This window comes from Lissotriton vulgaris, chromosome 2_1 (genome assembly GCF_964263255.1).
Source record: "Lissotriton vulgaris chromosome 2_1, aLisVul1.2, whole genome shotgun sequence".
NCBI classification, from domain to species: domain Eukaryota; kingdom Metazoa; phylum Chordata; class Amphibia; order Caudata; family Salamandridae; genus Lissotriton; species Lissotriton vulgaris.
The window spans coordinates 211,793,428-211,818,686 of record NC_141687.1 but is presented as its reverse complement, the minus strand read 5'-3'; the positions used below and the strand labels follow the sequence as shown (position 1 = coordinate 211,818,686).

The 25,259-nt window shown below is 49.9% G+C and overlaps 1 protein-coding gene across 6 annotated transcripts in view; it reads left to right on the top strand.

The window, feature by feature from the left end:
- The window catches only part of LOC147729852 (TATA-binding protein-associated factor 2N-like), a 601,338-nt gene that overhangs the window by 61,491 nt on the left and 514,588 nt on the right, over positions 1–25,259 (top strand). For all 6 annotated transcript variants that reach the window (XM_086954762.1, XM_086954760.1, XM_086954759.1 and 3 more), the window contains exon 3: positions 16,177–16,228. In XM_086954762.1, the coding sequence (XP_086810888.1) occupies positions 16,177–16,228 (52 nt within the window). The remainder of the gene's footprint in view (positions 1–16,176; positions 16,229–25,259) is intronic.

Here is a 25,259-nt window from a genome sequence, read left to right as displayed (position 1 = left end):
CCTTTTCCCACATAGCACCATCCAAAATGAGTTCCTGCTCAGGGATTAGAGTGAACTGCTTGCTGTCCCTAATCAGGAACCTCTCTGGGAGATTGTGCTTTCTGAACATACCCCTGCTTGGCAATCGCTCTGCTGCTCCCACTTAATAATATAGGAATGGCAGTGTTAGAAAAAGAAAACAGTCTTTCTCTTTCCAATTTTGCCTTTCCCATAAATATTGCAGTCTTGGCTACCACAATATCAGGCCCTTTCTCTGATGACGAAAGGCACAAACATTCCTTGTGACTAATTGTTTCTTATTTGCTCAGGGACAGGGAGGAAAGTTTCGCTCAAGAAGGTAGCTCCCAATCTTCTGTCAGGACCCCTCTTTCCCAACCCTCATCAATATAAGAAACTAATGATTAGATGCTTGGCTTATTTTCTGTTGAGGGAGGGATTTAAGGGGGCTGCAATAATTAATGGAGCTAAAACCCAGAGTTGCAATCCTTCCTTTCTAATGGATTATTTCTCCCACAGATTCCTTATGTAAATGTAAATGTAGAGGTACTTGTATAGCGCACGACTACCCGGAGGCATCTCGGCGCTTGTACGAATACCGCTTTGGAACCCTTCCTGGCTTTTCCCTGTGAAGTGTCCACTCCTGGGCACCACCAAGGTGAAGCCAGGCATCCTAGCGTTGTTTGGGGCCGTTGTGGAGATTAAGCAAGCTATAGCCCAGAGTTGCAGAGTGGGACCCATGATTAGAATAGGCACCGAGGCGAGAATTATTAGGTCAGAGGAAATTGAGCCCAAGACCCACCGAGGCGGGAATTGAACCCTGGTCCCGGACCAGACTTCTGCTTCAGGGTCTGCCGCTCTAACCATTGAGCTACACTTCTCCCAAGATATTAGACCAGATCCTGAAACTTTCTGTAATAGCTAGCACCAGATGACACCAATCGACAGTAAAATGCAGGGACATAAGAACACTGTAACTGGCATCAGTGTAGCATTTAAGGGAATAGTGACATTGGTGATATTAGTTTCTGTTTTTGAGCTTTGATAGACATGGGAATTAAAATTGCCACTGAGTTCTCGGTCGTTTTCTTTATGTTCGTCAAAAAGGATTCTTTTGTTTCTGTAAAAACAAATAGCATTCTTGCAGCATATAATCTCCATGTAACTTTGGGTTCACGCCAGTCCGGATGAATAGATGTTGGTTACATACTCTCTCTTCGAAAGCCTGTGGCGCCAGTGGCTTCGGCCCTGGGATCTGTCTTTTTACAGCCTAAGTTAAAGCTGTTGTTGTACTAATTACAGTGGTTGACTTCTGTTGACCCCTCTTAATCACTACTGAAATCTGAGGACCCCCACTGAATAATTATTGAAAGCTGGGGACCCTAGACTAAGCATTTTTGATGATTTGAACTAGAAAACAATATACACACAAAATACAGAGACAAGCCTTCATCAAACAAATAAGCATCTGATGAAATATTTTATTTAATTCACAAATAACTAAATGTGCTGCTTTTGTCACCAAGTCGTTCTTCATTGCTACATTACTAGACCACTGGGCTTTCACCACACGTCCTTCTCTGCACCTCTCCTCTCCATTGCAGTTACCAATGGCTGGTTCACCTGAGGGGGGCCGGGATTCCCTTGAGACTCTCAAAGTGGTAAGCTGGAATGTCAGGGGTGCCCTTGTTAAAATTAAGCGGGGGCTATTCTCCAATATGCTGAGAGGGCCCACGTTGACATACTTATGCTACTGGAAACGCATCTTATGGTCTCGAAGGTACTCTGCTTCCAGAGTTATGGTTATACACAGGTGTTTCATGCCTGATTTATACGAGGGTCACGGGGTGGCGATTTTGATTTACCGCTGAGTCCTGTATACACACATTAAGATGTGGGTCGACACCCTGGGGCGCTATTTGTTTCTGTGGGGCACGATCAGGGAGAAACCAGTGGTGTTGGGATGTGTCTATGGGCTGATATGCCGTATGGCCTGTCCGTGATAGTGGGGGACTGGAATGATGTCTTAGACGTGGCCTTGGATCGCTGAAGACCCGGGATGGGCGTGGTGGCTAGCCATGTCACGAAACTTTCCACATTGCTATCTGGGCTTGACTGGGAAAGACCCCTGGGGCCGGACACATGGCCAGGCCTGGGGCTACACTTATCTTTCAGCGGTTCACAATTCCTCCTCGCGTCTATATTTTCTATTTGTTCCGCGCACAGTTGCGGCCCGGATGGTGGAGGCAGATATTCATCCAAGGGGTCTGTCTAATCACTCGCCGATTACTCTTGTGCAGCAGATGGGTTGGGCACGGCGGCCCTTTCTCTGGCCTCTCTCGGCGTGGAACCTGCAGAAGACCGATTATAGGGAGTGCCTTGAGAGCGCGCTGGATCAATACTTGACGTTTAATGTGGGATTGGTCTCGGAGCTTGAACCTATATGGGAAGCAATGAAGCCTACCCTACGGTGTGTGGACATTTCCTTTTGCGCTGTGCTCGTAAGGCTCGGAGGGAGGCCCTTTTACAAGCCAAGACGAATATTAGGGAACTCGAGCATCGTAGTCGGGGCGAGGGGGGACACCAAATACGGTGGCAGTTGCTACTAGCGCAACAGAATTATGCAGCCCTTCTCATGGATGAGGCCCGCCTTGCCTGGTTGGCAACCCTCAGCCGAATCTATGAATGGGAAGATAAATCTAGCAAGATGCTCCATAGACTTTGTCAGGGTTTTTTTCACTCTCAGCCTCTCGTGGGATAGTGGGCCCTGATGGAAGGCCTCTTACAGACTCCCTAGATATAGCCGAAAGCTTCTCTACATATTTTACGGAGCTGTATGCCCCCAAAGAATGTTACTGTGAAGACGAGATTGGCCGGTTCCTGGATGACCTCCCGCCTCGGGCTTTGTCTGATGAAGTGAGCGCGGAGCTAGATCTCCCTCTCACGGAGGAGGAATTGAGCGCTGCCCTGGGAGTCCTCAATTCGGGCAAGGCGCCGGGGCCCAATGGATTCCCCTGCTTGTTTATTCAGAAATTGATTTTGCAGCGAGGACCCCACTACTTTAGGGTGGTGAATGAGTCTCATGAGCGGGGTTGCCTTCCATGGGATTAGAGGCATGCAGAGGTGGTGGTTTTCTATAAGCCGGGCAGACCCCAGATCGGCATGCTTCCTACCGCCCAATCTCGCTCCTCAATGTCGAAGCCAAAGTATTGGCCTGGGCATTGGCTAACGGCTTGCACGCCCACAACACCACTCTTGTTCACCCCGATCAATCCGGGTTCAAGCCTCCGAGGGCGACTCAGCACAATATACGTCACGCACAAGTGGCTATTGGCTCCATTCGGGGGCGGATGACCAGGTGGCGCTGCTACTGGCAGATATGGACCTGGCATTTGACTCCCTTAGCTGGGTGTACCTCTTCGCTCTATTACGTAGATTGAACCTCGGCCGCACTTTTTTTTTTGTTGTTTTTTTTCTTTGCGTAAGACCTTTATTAACACAAAGCAGTTTACACAGCATGAGCCTACAACCCGGGGGCCGGCTCGCTACGTTTGTATGATCATCCATCAGAGCATAAGTGCGTTTTACATGAACATCTCATGACTGAGAGGTGGAGCCCCCCCGTGTACTACCCGTATGGCTTCTAGCTGACAAAAAGATGTGAGTCTCACATTTTCTCATTTTGTAATTAAGAAACAGAAAACAACATACCCCAACTAAGACCGTACAGTACCACCCCTCACGTTCTAAACTTCAACTGTGATGATAGTTCCAGTTCCCACCAATTGTCTGCTACCACTGGGCCTGTCCTCGTGCATTAAACATCCCACATTCCTAACTGACTCAAAAGAGGTGCTAGTCTTCCTCATTGTCCTGCATTGAGGCGAGGTATTCCGACAAATAACACCAAATATCCTTCGGCCTGGACTTTGCTGGCAACTGCTCCTCATAAGTTTGCAATTTGTCACGGCAGGTGGACATGTCATGCAGCCATGTTTTCTTCGTCGGCACCTTCCGACTGTGCCAGCATTGTGCCACCTGCCTTTTCGCTAACAATAAGGCTATTGCACAGAACCTGCGCTTCAATGCCCTGAATCGTGGCACTATGCCCAGTAAGCAGACCTTGGGTGTGCACTGCACCTCTTCCTCCAATATGACAGTTAACGTGGCAGTGACCTCCCCCCAGTACCTCGCTACCTTGTCGCAGTTCCAGGCCAGATGCGCAAAGTCTGCTCCCTCCCTATTACACCTTTTACACCTGTCTTCCTCTTGTAACCCGAACCTAAGCAGTTTTGTCGGCGTGTAGTAAATTTGGTGAATAAACTTAAAGTGAATAATTCTCAAATTACCGTTAGGCGTCAGTATCTGTGTCAGGGCGCAAGTGCTGGTCCACTCTTCATCCGTCAATGGTGTGTCTAAGAGTACATCCCACCGCCCCTTGGCCTTCAGAGCGTGTCCCGCCAATTCCGATTGTGCAGCAGAATATAGCCTAGATACCAAATGGGATAGGTCATTAGTGGTGATCAATAATTGTAGCGGTGCAAGGCATTCAGGCTCTGACGGAAACGGCGGGTAATGTTCCCTCAATGCTCTGGACAGTCTATAATATGTAAAGCAAAACATGGGAGTTTGATTCTGGATGTAACTCAACCTCGGCCGCACTTCATGTTCTACCTGTCCCTGCCCTTCACTGATCTTACTGCATCGGTATGGGCCTCAGGCTCTATTTTCTCCACTTTTTCCCTTGGGCGCGGCATCCGTCAGGGTTGCTTGTTGGCTCCCTATCTGTTTGCGTTGGCGGTCGAACCATTGGCTGCCTGGGTACGTATGGATGCGCAAGTGACAGGCTTCGAGTGGGATCATGGTTTGTCAGACCGCGTTGCATTGTATGCCGACAATGTGTTATTTTTTCTTACAAATGTGGATAGGACCTGTCCGCGACTGCTTCGCATTATGCAGATCTTTGGGGAATCATCTGGCCTCTATCTGAATCCAAGTAAATCCATGCTATGGCTTCTCGGGAATACGTCGGGTGTGGTTGCTTGGGCTGAGTCGGTCCGGGTGGCTACTGATAGACTGAAGTACCTTGGGGTATTCCTATCTGGCTTGGGAGAGGAACCTGGTTCCGGTCTGGGAACGTGTTCGGGAGGATTTGAGGGTATGGTCATGCATGCCGTTGTCTAGTTATGGCCGGGCGGGCTTCCTCGCTTACTGTACCAATTGCAGAATCATCCCTACTCGATCCACCGTCGATTGTTTAGGCAGGTGAATTCCGCATTGGGGCAATTTCTATGGGCAGGAGGTGCGGTGAGAGTCGCTCTGCGGACATGTTTCCTATCTACGTATTGCGGGGGCTTGACAACCTCAGATATTTTGTCCTACTATATGGCCTCACATTTACTCATCCTAAATGAGTGGTTGTATGGGGGTCAGGATGACCCAGCCTATGCTGTTAAGCGGCATCTCATGGGGGATCTCTCTCTCCACATGATCCTCTATTCTGCACCAGTACGTAGGGCTCTGACGTCGGCGACCCAAGTCGTCTTCCAGGTTTGGCGACAGGCATTGTGGCGGATAGGGTGGTGGAATACACTGACCCGGGAGACCCCCCCTATGGTATAATGGTTGCCTGCCACAACTAGCTGCATTATCAGGGTTTTGGGCTGGGACAATATTGGCTTTTTTACCTTTGGGGATGTCATGAGGGGGCTAATCCTGAAGTCCTTCCAAGACCTACAAAACGAATTGCAGATGCCTAAGTCCCAATTTTATAAATACCTCCAATTTCGCCACGCTCTCTCTCCTAGTCTGCTGGGCCAAGAGTCATTGGCGGAATTCAGTCCGGTAGAAGCCAAAGTATTTATGGGGGATCTCCAGGACCACAAAATATGTAAGTTTTATCAGTCCCTAGTAACACACCGCTCCTCCACATTGCAAAAACTTAGAGAGGTTTGGTAGGGGAATGTTGGCTCGCTAGATGAAGAGGACTGGCCGGAGGCGCTGGTCTCCCCGCGGGGGCAGCCACCACGGTACGCCTAAGTCTTATCCAATTCAAATTTCTCCACCGGGTCTACTTCACAAGTGTCTGGCTGTGGAGGGGAGGTATGGTAGCTTCCCCGGTATGCCTTAGATGTGAACAGGAGGAAGAGACCCTGATACATAAGGTCTGGCATTGCCTTTCCTTGACACAGTTCTGGAGAGGGGTTATGTCCTGCCTTTCAGAGGTGCTGGGCTGGGACCTGCCCCGGTCACCAAAGTTAGTGCTGCTAGATGTCTTGGAGCGGATTGGGGGCAACATTTATAAACGCCATTTTATGTTGTTGGGGTTCACATTGGCAAGGCGTGGAAGGCGCCGGCGCCACCCTTGGTGTCCGTATGGGAGAGGGGCCTGGACTTTTGTATGGGCTTAGAGCTCCGTATCTTCATGGCAAGAGGGTATTGCTTTTCTACATCCTTGCTATATTTTTCTCTCCTAAAAAGTCAAAGTCATGAGGTTACATATTGATTGTACAGAGGGCTCTGGGTTACACAGCCCTGCTCCAAATGTGTTGTTTGATGAATAAAACCAGTTTAAAAAAAAACATTTGAATGGCAAGGTTGAAGCTTTTTATACATTCAATTGAGTCCACTCACTGCCCATATTACATTCTGTTTGATGCACTTGTACTGCTCCTAGCAACATACTTAATGTTAAGCCTTCAATTCATTTTTGCTTCTATATTCACTTACACTTTATTAATCTGTTAATAATATATAATTTTCCAAGCAGTCCTGGCCCACGAGAGTAGGCTTCACGGACCCCCAGGGGTCCCCGGACCAAAGGTTAAGAACCTCTGACTTAGCCATAGTCTGTAACAAGTAGACCTGTGACCCGCTGCCTTTTCAGGGCTGCACTCGGTGATTGTGACATTGAGAACATTGTCTGCTCCAACTGCGATTAAGTCATTTGGGAGAACAGATAATTTTATAATTTGCTAGGATCCTGTCGTGGAACTGTTTATGAGAGGGAAACGTCCCTTATACTAACTATACCACTAGATAAAAGACTTTCCAGATATTTCACCAACTCTTAGGTTTGGATCCCATCTCATTTTACAGCCATCCCTGAAGTAATGATAATGAGGAATATCATGAAGGGGATAGCTTGCATGGTAAAAAGCAGATATTTTCAATCTTACTAGTCCACCTAAAAAATGCTAGTTTTTTTGATTTGATCTTTTCTTTCAAGGCAGTTCTCTTCCCCGGAGAACCTTCCTCAGTGGAGCATGGGCACTCTCAATAAAAAATGCATGCTGCTCTGGACAGATGAAGCTTTTGACTTGACACCAAGGTTTTTGTAGGCTGTATGGGGCATAAATGCCAGTGGCAGGCTGCATCTGACCTGACTCTGAGCCGCACAAATCAAAGTTACTGTTATGCAGTATCTCACTTGTGAAAGCCACAGCACAGTCAACTGTCCCACTGAAACATGTCTTTTTCACCCCTATGGCAGGCCTACCAAGCCCTAAGGCAGACTGCAGCCTATTTCATTGGTATATGGGTAAACCATGTAATTTTCATGTTCTGACAGTAAAAACACGAAACTGTTGTTTTTACTGTGAAAAGACTTGGTCGCAACGCTGGCAAGTGGAGGGTTACACTCTGACCCCTCAGCTGTGCTAACTCCTGAAGGTGCGACCATAGTTGATACTTCAAGGTATCAAACAATTTGTTACATGAAGCTTGACTCCAGTTAAAATGAATGTAACTAGATAAAGTGTGCAACTTTTACAAAGTTGCCACTTTGTTGCCTTCAATCTCCTATGACCTTAACTGTTGCACATGGGGCTTGAACCAGAGACAGCATTCTGCCCTCCTGGGAAGACATGCTAATGACTCCCAGGAAATTAGATTATAGGGGCCTGCACTGTAGAGAGGTGTTACCTACCTCCTGCAGGAAGTCACACTAGTTTTGGCTCAAAAGGTGAGCTTCAAACCTGAAGCTGCCATTGAAGGGCAAATGGGGAACCTTTGGGAGAAGGGCAACACCATTGTTTAGGCAGACTAACTGGCACCCAGGAAAGGAAAGGGTAAACCTGTTGACAAACTGGTTTTCTAGGGGCGTGCAACCCCCATGTAAACCACACTTCTGGGTTGGTCTCGGGAGCTCTGGATGCTGAGGGAAAAGTACTACCATCTTGGGAGGGGGCAGAATGGTGCATCCTGGGATGGCCAGATGCCACTCTTCCCCGCAAGTGGTTATTAGCAGGGAGGAAACCTGGTAGCTCTTTGGCTGCTAACTGCATCCTACCCTGAGGGCACTTTCTGTACATAAATAGAGCACCCCTGACACCCAGAACTCCGATCTCGACTGGACTGGAGGAAGGACTGAAGGAGCACTGCTCTGCTGCACCAAGTTCCCAGCAAAGAGAGGCTGCACCTGGTAACTAGCAAAGGGGAGGAAACTGTGTCTGCTGTGTTGTGCTCAAAGAAAAGCCATCTCCAGAGCCCAGCCAAAGCAAAGGGACTCCAAGGGCCAACCAACTGACCTGTTCGCAGCAAAGGGACACAAAAGCTTAAGGAGCCTGCTAAGGGTGAGTGGTAGCCCAGATCCCCAGATCACTGCTTCCGCTGTTGTGTAGTACCAGAGACCAGGAACTGATGCTCAGAAGTTGCACCGAAGTCTGCTGGACCCGGGACAGTTGTCGGGGTGCATCTTGATTACCCAGGAGGAAAGCTACAGCCCGGAGAAGGATTTGGCTGTGACCACAACGCTGGATGACTGGTAGTCCAGTGGCAACTAGACTTCGGCCAGACCAGAGAGGACCCATTAGCACATCAAACCTGTGTCCAGGACCTCCTCATCCCCTTTGTGAGAAGGGAATGCCTTCCTCGATCATGTCACATCCACAGTATCCTTGAGCATCTTTAAGCATCCTGTATCCTCAGCATCAGGACCACTATAAGAGGAATCAATGGAACAAGGATAAAGTGACTGGAACTGCTGGAAGACTGCTCCTTCTGAGGAGGTAACCGTTTCAGAGGGCCTGCTGGTCCCCCTGACTGGCTCAGTGCCAGAGTTGGACACCCCAAATAACTACATCTGACCGCATTACAATTTGCCCAGTTTGTAGCTCAATAATCTTCTAAGTGTCAAATTTGCTGAATTTGATGATGCTTGTTCGCGGTTGAGTGAAATGGTGCCTGTATAAACTGCCACTGATTGCCCAGGGAGAAACGCTGCCACATCTATCTGAAAACCCTCGTGAAAACGCCATCACTGCTGTCCTTGACGCTGCTCCACCGCTGCCTGTGTCCTCCTCCCCCCGCCGCAGCCTCTCACCACCAGTGCTGCCGCAGAGTGGGGGAGTGGGCAAACTACAAATCCCAGCGGCCTCCGCGACCGGAAGTCGCGTTGAGGCGGAGCGCGCCAGGAGGCGTTTAAAAGCGGACTTCATCTCCCGCGTCGCGGGAGTGCGCGGGCCCGCGCCGGGCTAAGCCCGGGCCAAGGGCGGGCCCGTTTCAGCCGTTCCAGACCGAACCAGGCTGGGCTGGGCCACCCCCCTTGACATTTTCATACGGACATTGCCTAAAGGTACTGATTTTCTAAACATTGACATTGGACATTTATCTAATCTACTGTGAAATCCTAAATTAATATAACCATGACTAGGGGTTTAAGAAGTAAAACTGCCCTTAAGGCTGCCTCATTTACAGGTCCTATCGACCTATTTATTTCTAAAACAACTGAGGCTATTAACCAGAACATCGCTGTTCTAGAACGCAGGGTCTCCCAGGACCTTGCGATTGCCCGGAGATCCTCATTGGGTCCCTTAGCAACTGCCCTATCCCCATTGCCATCAGCTACCCCAATTCCTATCCTAATACAATCTGGCACTATAGCACAAGTCCACTCCATCCCTAGTGCGGTGGATTTGTCAGCTACTAATTTGTCACTGGATTTGGATTCAACTGAGAACCTTGAGATAACCCCTGACCTTGAGCATATTCATTCTGTAGAACCGGTTCAGGACCCTGTACAAATTAACAACCTCAGGGGGGTCAGGGAAGGTGCTGTTCCAAAGCAGCCCGTACAGCACAAAAAGGGGAATACTAAACCAAACTCCCATACTACTAGCAAAAAGAAAGGGCGAACTACTGCTTCATCCAAGAATATTTCTCCTAGCAAAACTTCAGTTACTTCAGATCCTTCTAGCCTACAATGTCCCGAATTGGTCAATGTCCAAGAAGGCGGCCATAGCTCGCCAGACAGCGACACATCACAACTCCTTGCTACTTTCAGGGACATACTAAAAATCCACCTCCAACCTTTGAGAAGAGTATCATGGCAATAGAAAAGCAGCTTGCCATACTCCTCACCAAACTACCTAACCAGACCAGGGCGGTTATTACCAAAACTGGAAGGGGACCTACTATCACCAATCCAGGGACTATAATGACTAACCCAGCTAGGCCGCCGGTTACGCCTAAAGTACAGGTAAAAACCAAAGAGCCTCCAACTACCTCTGTACCTGCTCCAAACAAGAGTGTATCTGCCAAACCTAGTGCTAAACCTGTATCACAACCAGTATCGCAGCCACATCCTATCAGTCAACAAAACCCTACCCAACTGTCCCCTGCAGTTTTACCCCCTGTTGCTAATACCACCGTTGCACAGGGGTCACTGCAGCCACCCCAAGATAAAGCCCCGGTCATTCAAAAATCACATCATATGGATGCCAAGAGGGGGCCCAGGTCTAAACGCCCAGTTCACCTTCCACCAGAGGTTACACCATTCACGGTAATCCTAACGGGAGTTCCGGAACTTCCAGTGGGTACTGATGAACCCTCCTGGTCCCTTGTGAACAAAATCCTCCAATGGCTCAGCATCAACAGGCCACTACAGCCTACTAATACTTGTAGAATATCTTCTGTCCGTAGGGTTCCATGGGTGGGGGCGACTCCAATTCAGGGGGATTGCGTCATTGTTACTTGCGAAGACGCATCCTCTGTGAATCATATTTGTTCTTGGCCTGAGTTGGAGAAGAAAGGGGGAATCGACACTCAGCGGCTCTCCTTTTTCTATCCACCAGTATTCAACTTTCACGCTCCAATATTAGCTCCTAATTGGGTTATCCCTCAAGAACAACCATGGAATTTTGGAGGCCCCTGGGTGACACAAAAAAGCAGGAATAGGGACTGGCCACCACGTCCCTGGTATCCCAATAAAGGCCAACATATGGGGAATGGATGGCAAGGTATCCATACTAGCAACAGATTCGATTGTCTGGAGATGGTCGACTGACGTAGTGCCCCAACACCCTCTAGCGAGCTTGCCACCAAGGTATCTGTCTATGCCAAAGTTACGACATCTCGTATGTCGGACTGTGTACCCGCTGTTGCACGGGTGGGCAGACGATATGATACGGTAAAAGAGGGAAGTCCCAATGAACAACCTACATCATATACTGTTTCTAGTAACGACCTAAACACTCCCCCCTTTAAAGGTACCTATTGTATTAGTCCTGATGCGAATACACCCATTGACGCTCCTAGAACAGGCTCAGTTGCCAGCTCCCAGGAAATTAGTTCAACTATATCCTGCGCTACACAGCCGGGAGCTGCCATCCAGGATTCCACCAAGTCAGCTGGTGTTACCCTTATCTCCTGGAACATCGCTGGCATTGCAGGGAAACTAGATTCACCCTTTTGGACCAGGTTTATTGGGGAAGGATTTGATATAATCCTCCTCCAGGAAACCTGGTGCCAGGAACAAATTAATATCGAAGGGTACTCATCCCATTGCCTTAAAGCTACCAAATCCAGCTCAGGTAGGGCTAAGGGGGGGTCTCCTGCTGCTCCTGTCTAACAGGTTGAATAATTGTGTAGTTAGAAGTAGTACGACTGTGGGAACCCACAGCCAGGTAGTGAGGGTTAAGTGCAGTAAGGGGATCGATTTGATTATTGTTAACTTTTATAATAATATCTTCGATGCCACCAGAGGGAACATTCTATACCCCCTTGAAAAGGAGATTGTAAGGGTCATGGGCATTTCGAATAGAAAGGCAGAGGTCATATGGGCAGGGGATTTTAACCTACAGCCATGCCATTTGTCCAATGGGAATCCATGTGTTCTAGGAGTAGTAATGTCTAATCAATGGGGGGGACCGGGTGAGAGGGAGGAATTCCCCCATTTCCCACATTGTCATTATGGCACATTGCTCAACAAAATGTCAACTAAGCTAGACCTTTACCTGTTAAATTGTAATAGAAATGCACAGGCAGTTACATGTCCTACCTTTACAGGAAGGGAGGCCGGGACATTTATAGATCACATCTTGCTGTCCAGCACTGGAGACTTCACTAATATATTAAAGAAGAAAGTCTCAGTGACCACAATAGTATTTGTATTACACTCCTGGGTCATGGTACATCATCATCAGAGTCAGGAGAAAAGTGCTCTACTGACCTAGTACCCATCAGACCAAATGGTCCAAGGATCAGATGGTCTGGAACTAACTCAAAGGCCAAACAGAAGGAGCTTATAACTAGCTGTAAAACCCAAATAAGCTATTGTTTAAGCAATGCAATCATTCCCGAGTCCCTATTGTTAAATTTTATTAATATCAATACTACTATCGAAGGTATTTTCACTAGGGCACCTTCATCAGCCCGAGGGGTAAAGCAGGGTTGGTTTGACAAACCTTGCATGGTTGCACTTCGGGAATTAAAGAGGGCATTGGGTACCAAACCACGAGACAGGGATGGAATAAAACTCCTCAGGGTCAACTATAAAACGGCCATCACCAACAGGAAAAAGCTCCTGCAGTGTGAGGCATGGGATAAGTTAAAGGAAGCAGCAGAAACCAAAAATTGCAAATTATACTGGGAAATAATTAACAGCCCTTTTCTGAATAATGACGACATCCCGGAACTCACTTCCTATATCGCATGCAATGACTGGATTACCCATTTTACCAACATCTTTAATCCGGATGGGATACCACTCGAGGTACTATCTATCGAGGCTACACGTTGGATACCCCTACCTTTGGGAGTAACACTGGAGGAAGTCTACGATGGGCTCTCCAATAGCAAAGGAGGAAAAGCCCCGGACCCGGATGGGGTCCCGATCGACTTGCTCAAAGCCGAACCACACCTGTGGGCCCCCATCCTGACGCGGATCTTTAATTGTGCGGCAGTAGATAATTTTCCCCCTTCCTGGGGCCAATCAGTTATAATTCCCCTGTTTAAAAAAGGCAGTAAATCTGAGGCCTCCAACTACCGTCCGATTTCTTTGTTGGATGCCTCGGCTAAGGTTATGAGTCGCATTTTGCTTAAAAGGTTAGAAACCTGGGCAACCGATTCGAATATTTTAACTAAAGTACAATATGGGTTCCGCAAAGGTATGGGCACCCTGGAACAATGTGTTAATTTGGACCTTATTATTAATAAATATACTGTGGCCAAAAAAGGCAACCTCTTTTTATGTTTTGCTGATTTGAGCAGCGCGTTTGATTTAGTTAACCATGCTATCCTTTGGGAGGTTTTAATTGAATCTGGGGCACCGAAGGAAATAGTCAATTTCTTAGCCAGGCTTTATGAAAAACTTTCATTTAAGGTCCGTTACGGCACCCTAGACGAATGTACACCATTTTTCAAAGTTTCACGGGGAATTCGCCAGGGATGCGTTTTGGCTCCTCTTTTATTTTCACTTTTTATTAATGGCGTCGACCGTAACCTGGTTGATATTCCTGCAGATGCCCCTTTGATTGGAGGAAAACCTATCCCACTTTTACTTTATGCAGACAACGCTGTTCTTTTATCCCGCACACAGATTGGTCTCCAGCGCCTAATTGATAGTTTCATGTTGTTCATTCAAAATAGGAGGCTCTGTGTGAACAAATCCAAGACGTATGTCATGGCATGCGGGCAGGCTGTAAATAAGACTAAGCATAGCTTCTTTCTGGACAAAGATAAAATGACATATGTCAAAACTTTCTGTTACCTGGGTATTACGTATAACAACAGTGGGTCCTGGATCTCTGAATTTGACAACATCAGATTGAAAATGTTGCGGTCCACCAGCAGCATATTCCGATTTGCCTCTAAACTTGGCTCTAGAAGTATCCCAGATATGATTAATATATATAACGTTCGCTGTGTCTCTTCTGCACTGTACGGGGCAGGTGTATGGGGCCACAGTGAATGTCCTTCGCTCCAAGCTGACGAAAACAAATTTCTAAAGAGATTGTTATGTGTTCCTCCCTCCGCCTCAGTACAATTGATCCATGATGAGGTAGGGATCGAGTTTATATCTGACTTAGCAGCCGTTCGGCCACTCTTATTGTGGCGTTCTATTTGGGCCAAGTCAGAGACTCGATTCACTCAAGAGATTATTCTTGATTGTATAGGTCTTGACCACTCATTACGTATTCAGTGGATGCGATATATTCATTTCTGGTACAACCTTCTATTCGACTTTGATGTTTTTCTTGATCCAGAGCAGGCAGCTGCCATCCCCAAAAAAGAAATCAAGTTAACATTTTTAAAATTTAAAAAGGGGGAGCGTGACAAGGTGCATGGTAAATTAGCCACCGTGAAGTTTTATAAAGACCTGAACTTAACTCCGGGGCTACAATCCTACCTTGCGAACGTGACTCGCCCATCTCACCAATTTGTACTAACCCGTGTCAGACTGGGTATCGTTCACCACCTTGTTGCGATTCCAACTCAGAAAGTCAGATCAGAGATTCCCTGCCCGTGTGACAACACTTCACGTCAGAGTTGTTGCCACTTTTTACTTTTTTGTAAATTCTATCATTTTCTTAGGTTAAAATACCTTAAGCCCATTTTTATAAAATACAATACTCGAACCACAAAGACCGCATTAATACTATTATCCTCAATGGAGAATGTGGATATCTGTTTTTTTATGGCCACCTATATTTTGAAATGTACAGCTGCCAGGAAAAGTATAGTACTGTAATCTCTTTATACTTACCTGTCTGTAAATTTTTGAGTTGTACAGCTGCCAGGAAATGTATAGTGCTGCTATCATTTTATACATCCCTGTCTGTACATAAAAGTTTTATTAGCTATAAATTTGGAATGGTCACTTGTGTTTTATGCCCATAGTATGTATTGTAAGGTTCCTTTTTACACCCCAAATACTCACCTTCTTATGCCATCAGAGCGGTTTGGATTTGGTTTGTTTTAATGTACAGCTGCCAGGAAACTCCACTTGTGTGTTAAATATATTGATTTCCTGTCTGTACATATTTGTATATATCCCTATATCGCTTCTAAATTTTTAAAACTTAGCAGCTGCCCAATGATTGATGTATATGTTTTTTTATCTTAGCTTTTTCCGCACCATTAATGTGAATATTGAGTATTAATTGTATATATGTGGTGTTGTATTTTTAATGTCGATTGTATGATTTGTACCTTCAAATCGAATAAAAGCTTATGAATTGAATTGGAGGAAATGGTGTGAAATTCTTGACCTTGTAAATTCCATCTCCGGAACCCTCCTGTGGATCTTTTTCTTTGTGGTGTCTAAAAATACAGTCTATTTTTATAAATTGGTGTCCGATTTCTTTGGTGTCTGTTCGATTTCTTCTTCAATTGTTTTGGTGGTATTTAAATGCTTAAATTACCATTACAGACAATTCGAATGAGTTCTTGCATCCTCCCTACTTTTTGAACGGTTGGGACATTGAGCTCACCAGTCAACCATAAGGTGAAACAGTGGCATTTTGGATACATTAGTTCATCTGTTCATAGCCAATTTCAAACACAATGTTGTGATAAACAAATCCATATGGCTTGGTTTTAGTATGTTTTAATATGCTGAATTAGCCTTTACACAATTGTACTGTCCAATAACCTGCCTTTATATTACTCTTCAACATTGTTACTAGATCTGTATTGTTTCCTCAGGAAGCCTTTAAAATGACTCATAAAAAACTTGTTTTACGCTGTTGTTCATCTTATGGAAGTTTCCTGATGAGTTTATTCAATGTCACTTTTAATATAGCCAACTTGTTATGAAACAGTCACACTGTAGAAAAACGTATTTTGAGTTTGTAGGCACATTTTTTTCTCTGTCGTATGCTCTGTATCTGATTTAAATTAATTTGGAATCATCTGTCTAGAAGAGTTTTAAAAATGCGAAATTGTGTTCTATTTTTCTAGCAATGCTGGGTATGGTGGACAAGGTAACCAGAACTATGGACAAGGGCCAGCGGTAAGCTACATTTATTGATGGGGCAGAGTTTGGTTCTTTCTTGAAACCACTTCAGTAAAGTAAGTTCTTCTGAATGTAAGCACGTTCTTTAGAGATCTTCTGTGGTGCCCATTCCCCATGTTTAATGTTGACCACCTTAACGCTTTCACATTTATATTTTGGTGGTTTAATTCTCTGTTTTAATTGCCACTTGCAACTCTGTTCTGTTTGTGCCTTTTGAACAGGCCCGAAACATTCATTTTTCAGAAATGGTTGTCACTTCTCTTTTTTGCATATTGACTTGGCCTAGATTTTATCCTACATGCACCAGTCCCAACATTTACCCATGCCTCATCCGTTATCCCGCCTAGTTTCTGTTTGTGGAGAGATTAGTTTGTTAATCCTCCATCTTTGTGGAGTGGCTGTTTCCACAACGCTATTTAGTGCCTTTAAAAAAATTTCTCTCCAGTGCGTGTCATTGAACTTCAGGCAGTACAAACAGTTCAATTATTTCTTTTTTTAATTTTCTTATTTTTTAGTTCTTATTCACCACCAACCTCATTTCAGTTTGCACTAAAGTTGTCTATACCCACACTCAGCAAGCTGAGAGGCGTAGGCGACTGGAGGTGGAGACCCCACCTACCGGTACCAGAACTTGCCTGGGTGCTAATGAAGAACCAGCTGAAATAACTCTTCTGCCAAGCTCCAAGAGCTAGATGGCCCTCGTCGTAAAACTACCAGTAACAAGCTAAGATTATCCGACTTAGCCCGAAGAGTGTTAAGGCATCATAATCATAGGACTCAGAGAGAAGAAAAAAAAAAGACAACTCAATCAATCAACTCTGAGCCAATCTATTTTGGCTGCTAAGACTGCTTATTTCTCCTCAAAAATCCTGGCAGCTGAAAATCAGCCTAGAGAAATTTTCTCTATTGTACACAATCTCGCCTTTCCGACAGAGTTACCCTAAAACCCTCCCATTCCCAGGACCTATGTGATTCCCTCAATACTTATTTTCTGGACAAAATTTCCAACATTAAAGCCAATATCTCTCCCCCCCCTCTTTCCTTTGTTGACCCCCAGTGTCCGTCTGTCGGGGCACATCTTGATTCGTTCCCCCTCTTGACGGAAGGGTCTTTTCTCTCCCTCCTTCCTATGGTCAAATCAGGTTCCCCTTTAGACATCTGCCCTGCCCACTTCCTCGAGCACATTTACTCGGTTTGTGTGCAGCCCCCTCTCAATTTTCTTAACAGCTCACTTGTCTCAGGGCATCGTTATTCAACCACTTAAATCGGCCATCATTGTCCCCATCCTTAAAAAGCCTGGCGCGGACCCCTCCGCTCTTGTCAACTATCGCCCCATTTCCTTGTTGCCTTTCCTGGGGAAGGTACTAGAGCACCATGTGACCAGAGCGCGCTCAGTACTTTTGTGGAGGAGAACAGCGTTTTAGCCCCCCGTCAGGCTGGTTTTCGCCCCGCACACTCTACGGAGTCCGTGGTGTTATCGGTCCTCGACAACCTCAGGGAGGGTATGGACACTAACCATCCCCAGACCCTGGTCCTCCTTGACCTCTCCGCCGCCTTTGACACGGTTGACTATTCCATCTTACTCTCACGTGTCAGGGCGGCGGGGGTTGGAGGCTCGGCCTTAGTCTGGCTGTCCTCTTTCCTGAGGGACCGCACCCAGGCAGTGCGCCTGGGTGACTTTTCGACGGACTTACGGAAGGTACAATGCGGGGTTCCTCAGGGCTCCTCCCTCTCCCCCCTTTTATTTAACTTGTATATCGCCCCTCTTATTTTTGCCCTTCAGCAAATGGAGGTCTCAGTCTACAATTATGCGGACGACCTTCAGCTTATTTTTAATTTATCCCCATCCCCTGACTCCATGCTTAAGTTCCAGTCTATTATGATTTTTATCCGGGACTGGATGAATTACAACCACCTGAAGTTAAACCCAGACAAAACTGAGCTGGTTTTGACAGGTGGTTGCTCCAGTCCCTGGACCTCTCTTTTTTGGCCCCCCTCCCTGGGTCCCCCCCCCCCCCCCCCCCCCCCCCCCTTCTCCATCCTCTTCTGTGAAAACCCTTGGGATTAAGTTGAACGACCAACTCTCTCTGCACTCCCAGGTCAGTCTACTGGTGTCCTCTTCCTTTCTTTCACTCCGCACCATCCGTAAAGTTTCCCGTTTCTTTTCATTTTCTACTTTAAAACTCATAGTCCTGGCGATGGTAATCTCTCGCCTCGATTATGGCAATGCACTATATTGTGGCATGCCCGCTTACAGTCTGCGGCGATTACAGCTGGTTCAAAACCAGGCCGCTCGCCTGGTTTATAATCTGGCCAAGTCCCACCATGTCACCCCTCTCCTCAAGTCCTTGCACTGGCTCCCTATCCGAGAACGAGCTCAGTTCAAGATGGGCTGTATCACTTTTCAGGCACGGGTTGGCGCAGCCCCTGCTTTCATTTCTTCGGAAATTAAAGTTTACGCCCCTGTCAGGGAGCTGCGCTCATCCTCCTAATACCTGCTGGCAGTTCCCCGCTTTAGGCGTAAAAAGTGGGGGGGCACAACATTTTCCACACTTGCCCCCGCTTTCTGGAACTCTTTTCCCGCCCACCTTAGATCTTCTACTCAATATTCACATTTCCGAAAGGCGTTAAAAACTTTTCTCTTTGCACAAGCCTTTCCACTGTAATTGTTTGTTCTGCTTCTCCCCTGATTTCTTTGTTCTCTGGGTTCTGTACACTACAGCGCCATGAAACCGCCAGGTGAACGTGCGCTCTATAAATGTTTTAGGTTTAAAGTATTTTATTAAGGCATAAAAAAAACACGGGGAGGGGATCAGGAAGTCAGGTAAGCATACAGTACAGGAAGCAAAACGTTGCAGCGAGTCAGAAGAAAAAGAGGGAGGCAGGATGCCCCAGAGGGTAACAAGGCAAAGACATAAGGCGATAAGGCATTGTGAACGACCCCCCTGTAGGCCCCCACTCCCTAGGCAAGGCCAAACCAGAATAGGACTCCGCGACACAGTAAAAGAGAAGCATACCGTTCCACCAGCCCCTTGACCCCAGAAAAAAAGAAGAAAGAAAAGCAAAGAAGGAGAGGAAAGAAAACAATACCCCAACATCCCCGTCCGAAAGTCAGCATTAGAAGCACATAACTCCACTTCCCACCCCCGACCCCCGGCCCCCAATCCGCACACTCACTCCGCCGCTGGCGCCGGCGGCGTCAGCCTAAGGAGGCGCAAGTACCGTGGACACGTAAGCTCGCGAAATTCCGTAGACAGCAATGCCAAAAAGGGATGCCAGAGCTCCTCAAACTGGTCAACATTCCCAGCCACCGTTAGCGACATCTTCTCCATGCCCAGCACCTGCCAGAGCCTATGCAACCAACCAGTGATAGAGGGGGCAGTGGGGGTGCGCCAAAGTACAAGTATGTTCTGAACGGCGGAGCCTAGCGCAATCGCAATCTGCCTGCCCCTGCGGGATTTCAGCGGGTACATCAGGTCATTGGGGAGGCCAAGCAAGACATACGCGGGGAAGCGCGGGAGCTCGATCTCAAAATTCCTATCCACCTCATCTAAGACTTCCTTCCAGTAGGCCGACAGCACCGGGCACTCCCAGAGAATGTGCGTGAGGGTGCCCTCCTGTCCGCAGCAGCGCCAGCAACCCTTATCGCCTATTTTGCGCATCTCGTAGAGCCGCTCCGGGGTGTAGTACCAATAGGTGGATACTTTAGTGAAGGTTTCCGTCAGCCCAGTGTGGTACGCAGAGTGCCTCGCCCGATATGCAATCTTGTCCCACTCCTTGTGGCTCAGGGTCCTGCCCAGTTCCTTGTGCCAGCGCTCCCTCCCTGGGTTATGGTAATGAAACGGCGGGGGTTGGAGAAACTTATACAAATCAGTGATGAGTTTGGCGTCCGAGGCCCGGGTTACCAACCATCGCTCATAGGGCGTAATCGAACGGGCGGCGACGTCACGCACTGGGGGTTGAAGAGCCCAGTGGCGGACTTGCATGTACCGCAGTCTGTCCCCTTCCGTCAGGCCAAACTCCTGTCGGAGCTGCTGGAAGGGGAGCACGCCCTCCGGCCCGTAGATCTGGAAAAGCGCTCTGCATCCCGCACTCACCCAGTGGGAAAAGGCCCCCGGCTCCAGACCCGGAGTGAAGTCCGGGTTGCCAGCAATGGGAGTGAACGGCGATGGAAAAGTGGTGAGCTCCCGAGGCTCACACACCGCGTCCCACACTCTTAGCGGGACCCGGGTGATAAAGGAGGCGTAGAGATTAGGCGGGCGATGAATGCGCCGCAGGAACGGGACCTCCTGGAGGGTACGGCCTGCAACTGCCTGGTCTTGAAAGAGCCAGTGTTTGTCCGATTCCCACCGGCTCCACTCCACCAGGTACCGGAGCTGCGCCGCCTGAAAGTACTTCCGGAGGTCCGGGACTCCGAGACCTCCCGCCTCCGGGGCAAGCATGGAGAGGACCCGCTTCATCCGGGGCTTACGGCCCTGCCACACAAAGCGGGAGATGTCTGCCTGCGTCTGCCGTATCCAACCCACGGGGGGCTGAAGAGGTAGAGCGCGAAAAAGATACAGGATCTGGGGCAGTATCGTCATCTTCACCGCAGCGATACGGCCCAGCCACGAGAGTAGGCCCTTGTTCCATCGGCCGAGTTCCTCTTTGATCTTTTTGCTCAGAGAGGAATAGTTAGCTGCGACCATGGCAGGCAGGGAGGGAGCAAGCAAAATGCCCAGATAAGGCACCGTGGAGGAGGACCACTGCAAAGGGAAGAGACTTTGAAGGTCCCGCCTGGCGTCGGCAGAGAGCGACACATCCAGTGCAGCCGACTTAGCCATGTTCATTTTAAAGCCCGCGACGCGGGCAAAAGCGTTCAGTTCCTGGACGCAGGCAGGGAGTGACCGCCTGGGGTCATCTAGGGTCAGCAAGACATCGTCCGCGTATAAGCTGACAGTATGTGTGTATTGCCCCATCTTCACCCCAATCGCGTCCGGGTTGTCGCGGATCCTCTGCGCAAACGGCTCCATATAAAGGGCAAAGAGGAGCGGCGAGAGGGGGCAACCCTGTCTCGTGCCGCGCTCAATGGCGAAGCTGCTGGAGCTGTGTCCATTGACACGTACTGACGCCGACGGTCTCCTATAGCAGTTAAAGACCATAGTGCGGAACTTCTCGCCGATCCCCAGTTTCCCAAGAACCAGCTCGAGGTAGGGCCAATGAACCCTATCAAAGGCCTTCTCCGCGTCGACCGATAGCAGCATCCGCTCCCCCGGGACGCGTGAGGCCTTTTCCAGCACGTGCGTCACCCTCTTCGTGTTGTCGACCGTCTGCCTACCGGGTACAAAACCGGCCTGATCCGCCTCCACCAAACCCGGTAGGTGTAGCCCCAGTCTGGCCGCCAAGATTCCGGTGTAAAGCTTGAGGTCCACATTTAGGAGCGAAATGGGCCGGTACGAGCCGCACAGGGTCCGGTCCTTCCCCGGCTTGGGGATAACCGACACAGTCGCTGAGAGGAGGTCCGGTGGGATGGCACCCGGTTCGGAGAAGGAATTGAACAAGCGAGCCAGGAGAGGAGCGACGGTGGGACAGAAGGTCTTGTAGAACAAGGCCGTGTAGCCATCCGGGCCCGGGGCTTTACCATGCTTCAGCCGTGCGATCGCAGAGATGACCTCCTCCACGTGAATGTCCCTCTCTAGGTGGTCCGCCTGGGAGGGGTCCAAGGCCGGGAGGGTCACGGATTCCAAATAGGCCTCTGCCTCTCCCGGTGGGGAAGGTTCTGAAGCGTACAGTGCCTCGTAAAAGGAACGAAAGGTATCTGCCACCTCCGCGTCACCGGAAACCGGGATCCCATCCACTCCCACCAACTCCTTCACCACATTGCGTTGCTGCGCAGCCCTGAGCCTATGGGCCAGGAGCTTACCGCACCTGTCTCCGCCGGTGTAAAAGGCATGTTTCAGGCGCAGCGCTGCGTACTCCGCCCGATCTAGATCCAACGCAGAGAGGAGTTTCCGTGCCGCCTTCAGTTGCTTCCAAACACGAGGAGCCCCCGTTCGGCGGTGGACCTGCTCAAGCTCCCTAACCTGCGCCGTCAGTTCCTCCCTCTTGCGCTGGCGTTCCTTGTTTTCCGCCGAGGAAATGGAGATAAACTCCCCCCTGACGACTGTTTTCAAAGCCGCCCACTGCGTAGCCAGGGACGTGTCGGAGTTGTTATTGTGGGTCAGGTAGTCCTGGATGACTTCCTCCACTCGCTTCACTACCGATTTCTTATGGAGAAGCGTGTCCCGAAGCAGCCACTTCCCTCTGGCGGGGGGGCCGCCGGCCAAGCAAAGACCCCGGAAACCGGCGCATGATCGGACAGGGACAAGACCCCGATGTCCGCCGCCGTGGCGGCCGAGCGAAGCGGGCCGCTCACCAAAAGATAATCCAACCGCGAATAAGTGCGGTGTGCGTGGGAAAAATATGAGTAGTCCCTAACAGTGGGATGCATGGTGCGCCAGAGATCATGCAGGTCCATCTCCGCAATCTGGTCCTGTACCGCCTTAGAAAGCTCCCCTGTCTGCGGAAAGCGCTGGGCAGACCTATCTAGAGTGGAGTCGAAGACCATATTCAGGTCTCCCCCCAAGATAATATGGCGATCGGGCGAGGCAGTAACGTCCACCAACACCGATTCCAGGAAACGGTCCTGGTGGTCGTTGGGGCTGTAAACCGAACCAACCGTAAAGGCAACACCTCCGAAGCGCATGCGATACACCAAAAGCCTCCCCTTCTGCTCAGCATGTTTATACAACACCTCCCCCCTAAAGGAGCTAGCTAGAAGAATGGCCACCCCAGCGGTCTTAGTCGCAGCAGAGGAAAAGAGTTGCGTGGGGAACTTGGCAGAGCGCAACCTATGGCAATCTCTGGGAAGTAAATGGGTCTCCTGCAGGAGGCAGATATCCGCCTGCGACCCCTCCAACAGGGAGAGGATCGCCCTACGCTTCACGGGGTTATTCAGACCCTTAACATTAAGGGTCACTACTTTCAGGGGTGGCATCGCCTCCAGGGAAACAACGCGCTATGCAGCAGGCGGGGGATCAGCGGAGGGGGCGCGCGGGGCAGGGGCGCAGGGAAGGCCAGAAGCGGCATCGTACACGTTCGGACAGCTTCGGACGGGACCCCCCCACAACAAACCAACAGTGAAACCCCCCCCAAACCCACTTATGGCAACCAGCCAAAACAAAAAGCAGAAAACAACACCCCATAGTCTCAGTCTAGCCCAAATGGGCGAGTCTGCAGAAAACAGTCAAGTGGACGTCCAGCCACACACCACCCCCCTCACCCCCCCAGCCCCCAGCCCAGCATCGTTAAAGCTAAGAGCCTCTCCCCCCGGAGAAAAGTTAGGCCGTTAAGGCCACACCAGTAGATTCAGGCAAGTTCCTGGCCGCAGTCCTCAGGGCCTCCGCCATTTCAGCTCTGATGGTGGGCGAGTCTGGACGACTCGCTGGCGCTGACGATGGGCGCCTTCTCGACCTCAGTCGGCCCCGCCGCTCGGGACGCCGCCATGCGGGTGTAGCCCCGTCCTCCTCCGTAGCAGTAAGGCCCAGCACTCCGCAGACATCTTGTAAGGAGCGCAGCTGATGCAGCACCCCATTCCATCGAAAGATAAGACGGAAGGGGTGACCCCAGGAATAGGCTGTCTCGTGTTCTCGCAGAAAGTCCGTAGCGATGCGGAAAGACCTGCGCTTCTGCAGTGTGATGGCGGACAGGTCCTGATAGAGCGCCACAGGTCTTTCTCGGAAGGTCAGTGGTTGCTTCCTGCGGGCCTCCGTCATGATGCGCTCCTTTAGGGGGAAATCCGGCAAGAATGCCAGGATATCAGGCGGGGGTGCCGATGACTGGCGTTGGCGGCCCACCCTGTGTGCTCTGTCAATGCGGATTGGGAAATCCGCTCCCTCCTCCAAGACGTCGCGGAACAGGTCCTGCAGATAAGCCACTAGGTCCGTACCTTCATCCGCGGATGGAACACCCCGCACCCGGATGTTGTTCCGCCTGGACCTGTTCTCGAGGTCCTCCGAGTGGGCCTGGAGCTCGACACATTGCTCCCGGAGGCGCAGGACGTCCTGCTGGAGATGGGTTATCTCCTCATCGCGACGTTGAGCCGCTGTCTCCACAGTATCGACCCGCTCGCCCAGGCCCTCGACTTCCCTGCGCACCTCCCGGACCTCTCCAGCCACTTCGGTCTTAAGAGTTTGAAATTCCTCCTTGAGGGAGCTGAATAAGTCCTCCATGAAGGACCGCGTGACCGGCGGCTCGCCCACAGTTGCGTCCGCTGATGCCCGGGAGGCCCCCGGGGACGGCTGCGTCCTGTCGCGTAGTTGCTGGGACCTGCCGAGCATTTCCGGCAAGGTGCGATCTCCTCGTGCCGCGCCACGTCTTCCAGTCATCTTGGGGCCCGGCAAAGCCCAGGGTCAGTTGCTGTAGGCGAGCGCCGCCGCACGCGGGCACCAGATGTGAGGCCCTCGCCGAGGGCGAGGGTAGTGCGTCACAGGCGACAAAATGGCGGTCCGAGCCTGGGCAAGACGGCCCCCGGGCCAGTAGGGCAGGCAGCAACGTCCGAAGTGTAGGCCTCCCGCCTCGTGCTCCCAGGGAGGGCAGCAGATGAGTTGGTGCCAGGACGAGCCGAGGCTCCCGTGTGAGAAGGGCGCGGGTCGGGGTCACTGGGCTCAGCCACACAAAGACAAGATGACGGGAGGGTGGGACCCAAGAAGGCAGCCCGGGCCAGCAAGTCCGTGGGCGACCCTCAAATGGTATCGAGTCCGGAAAGTAGGAAACCGATGCCTCCCTCCACCACCAGTTGATTCGCCCGGCTCGGGCACTGCTCGAACTCCGCCGTCCAGGGCCTCCAGGCGCGGAGTTCGCAAGTCGTCACCCTTCGAGACCCCGGGAGGGGGGAGACCGCCGGTGCAGGGCTAAGGTCCGTCGCCCAACAATGGTGCCCGTCACCAGGGCACCGGCCAGGAAGCCACCGCACTCCGCGGAGTCCGTCCAGTCCGCTCCCTCGGGATCT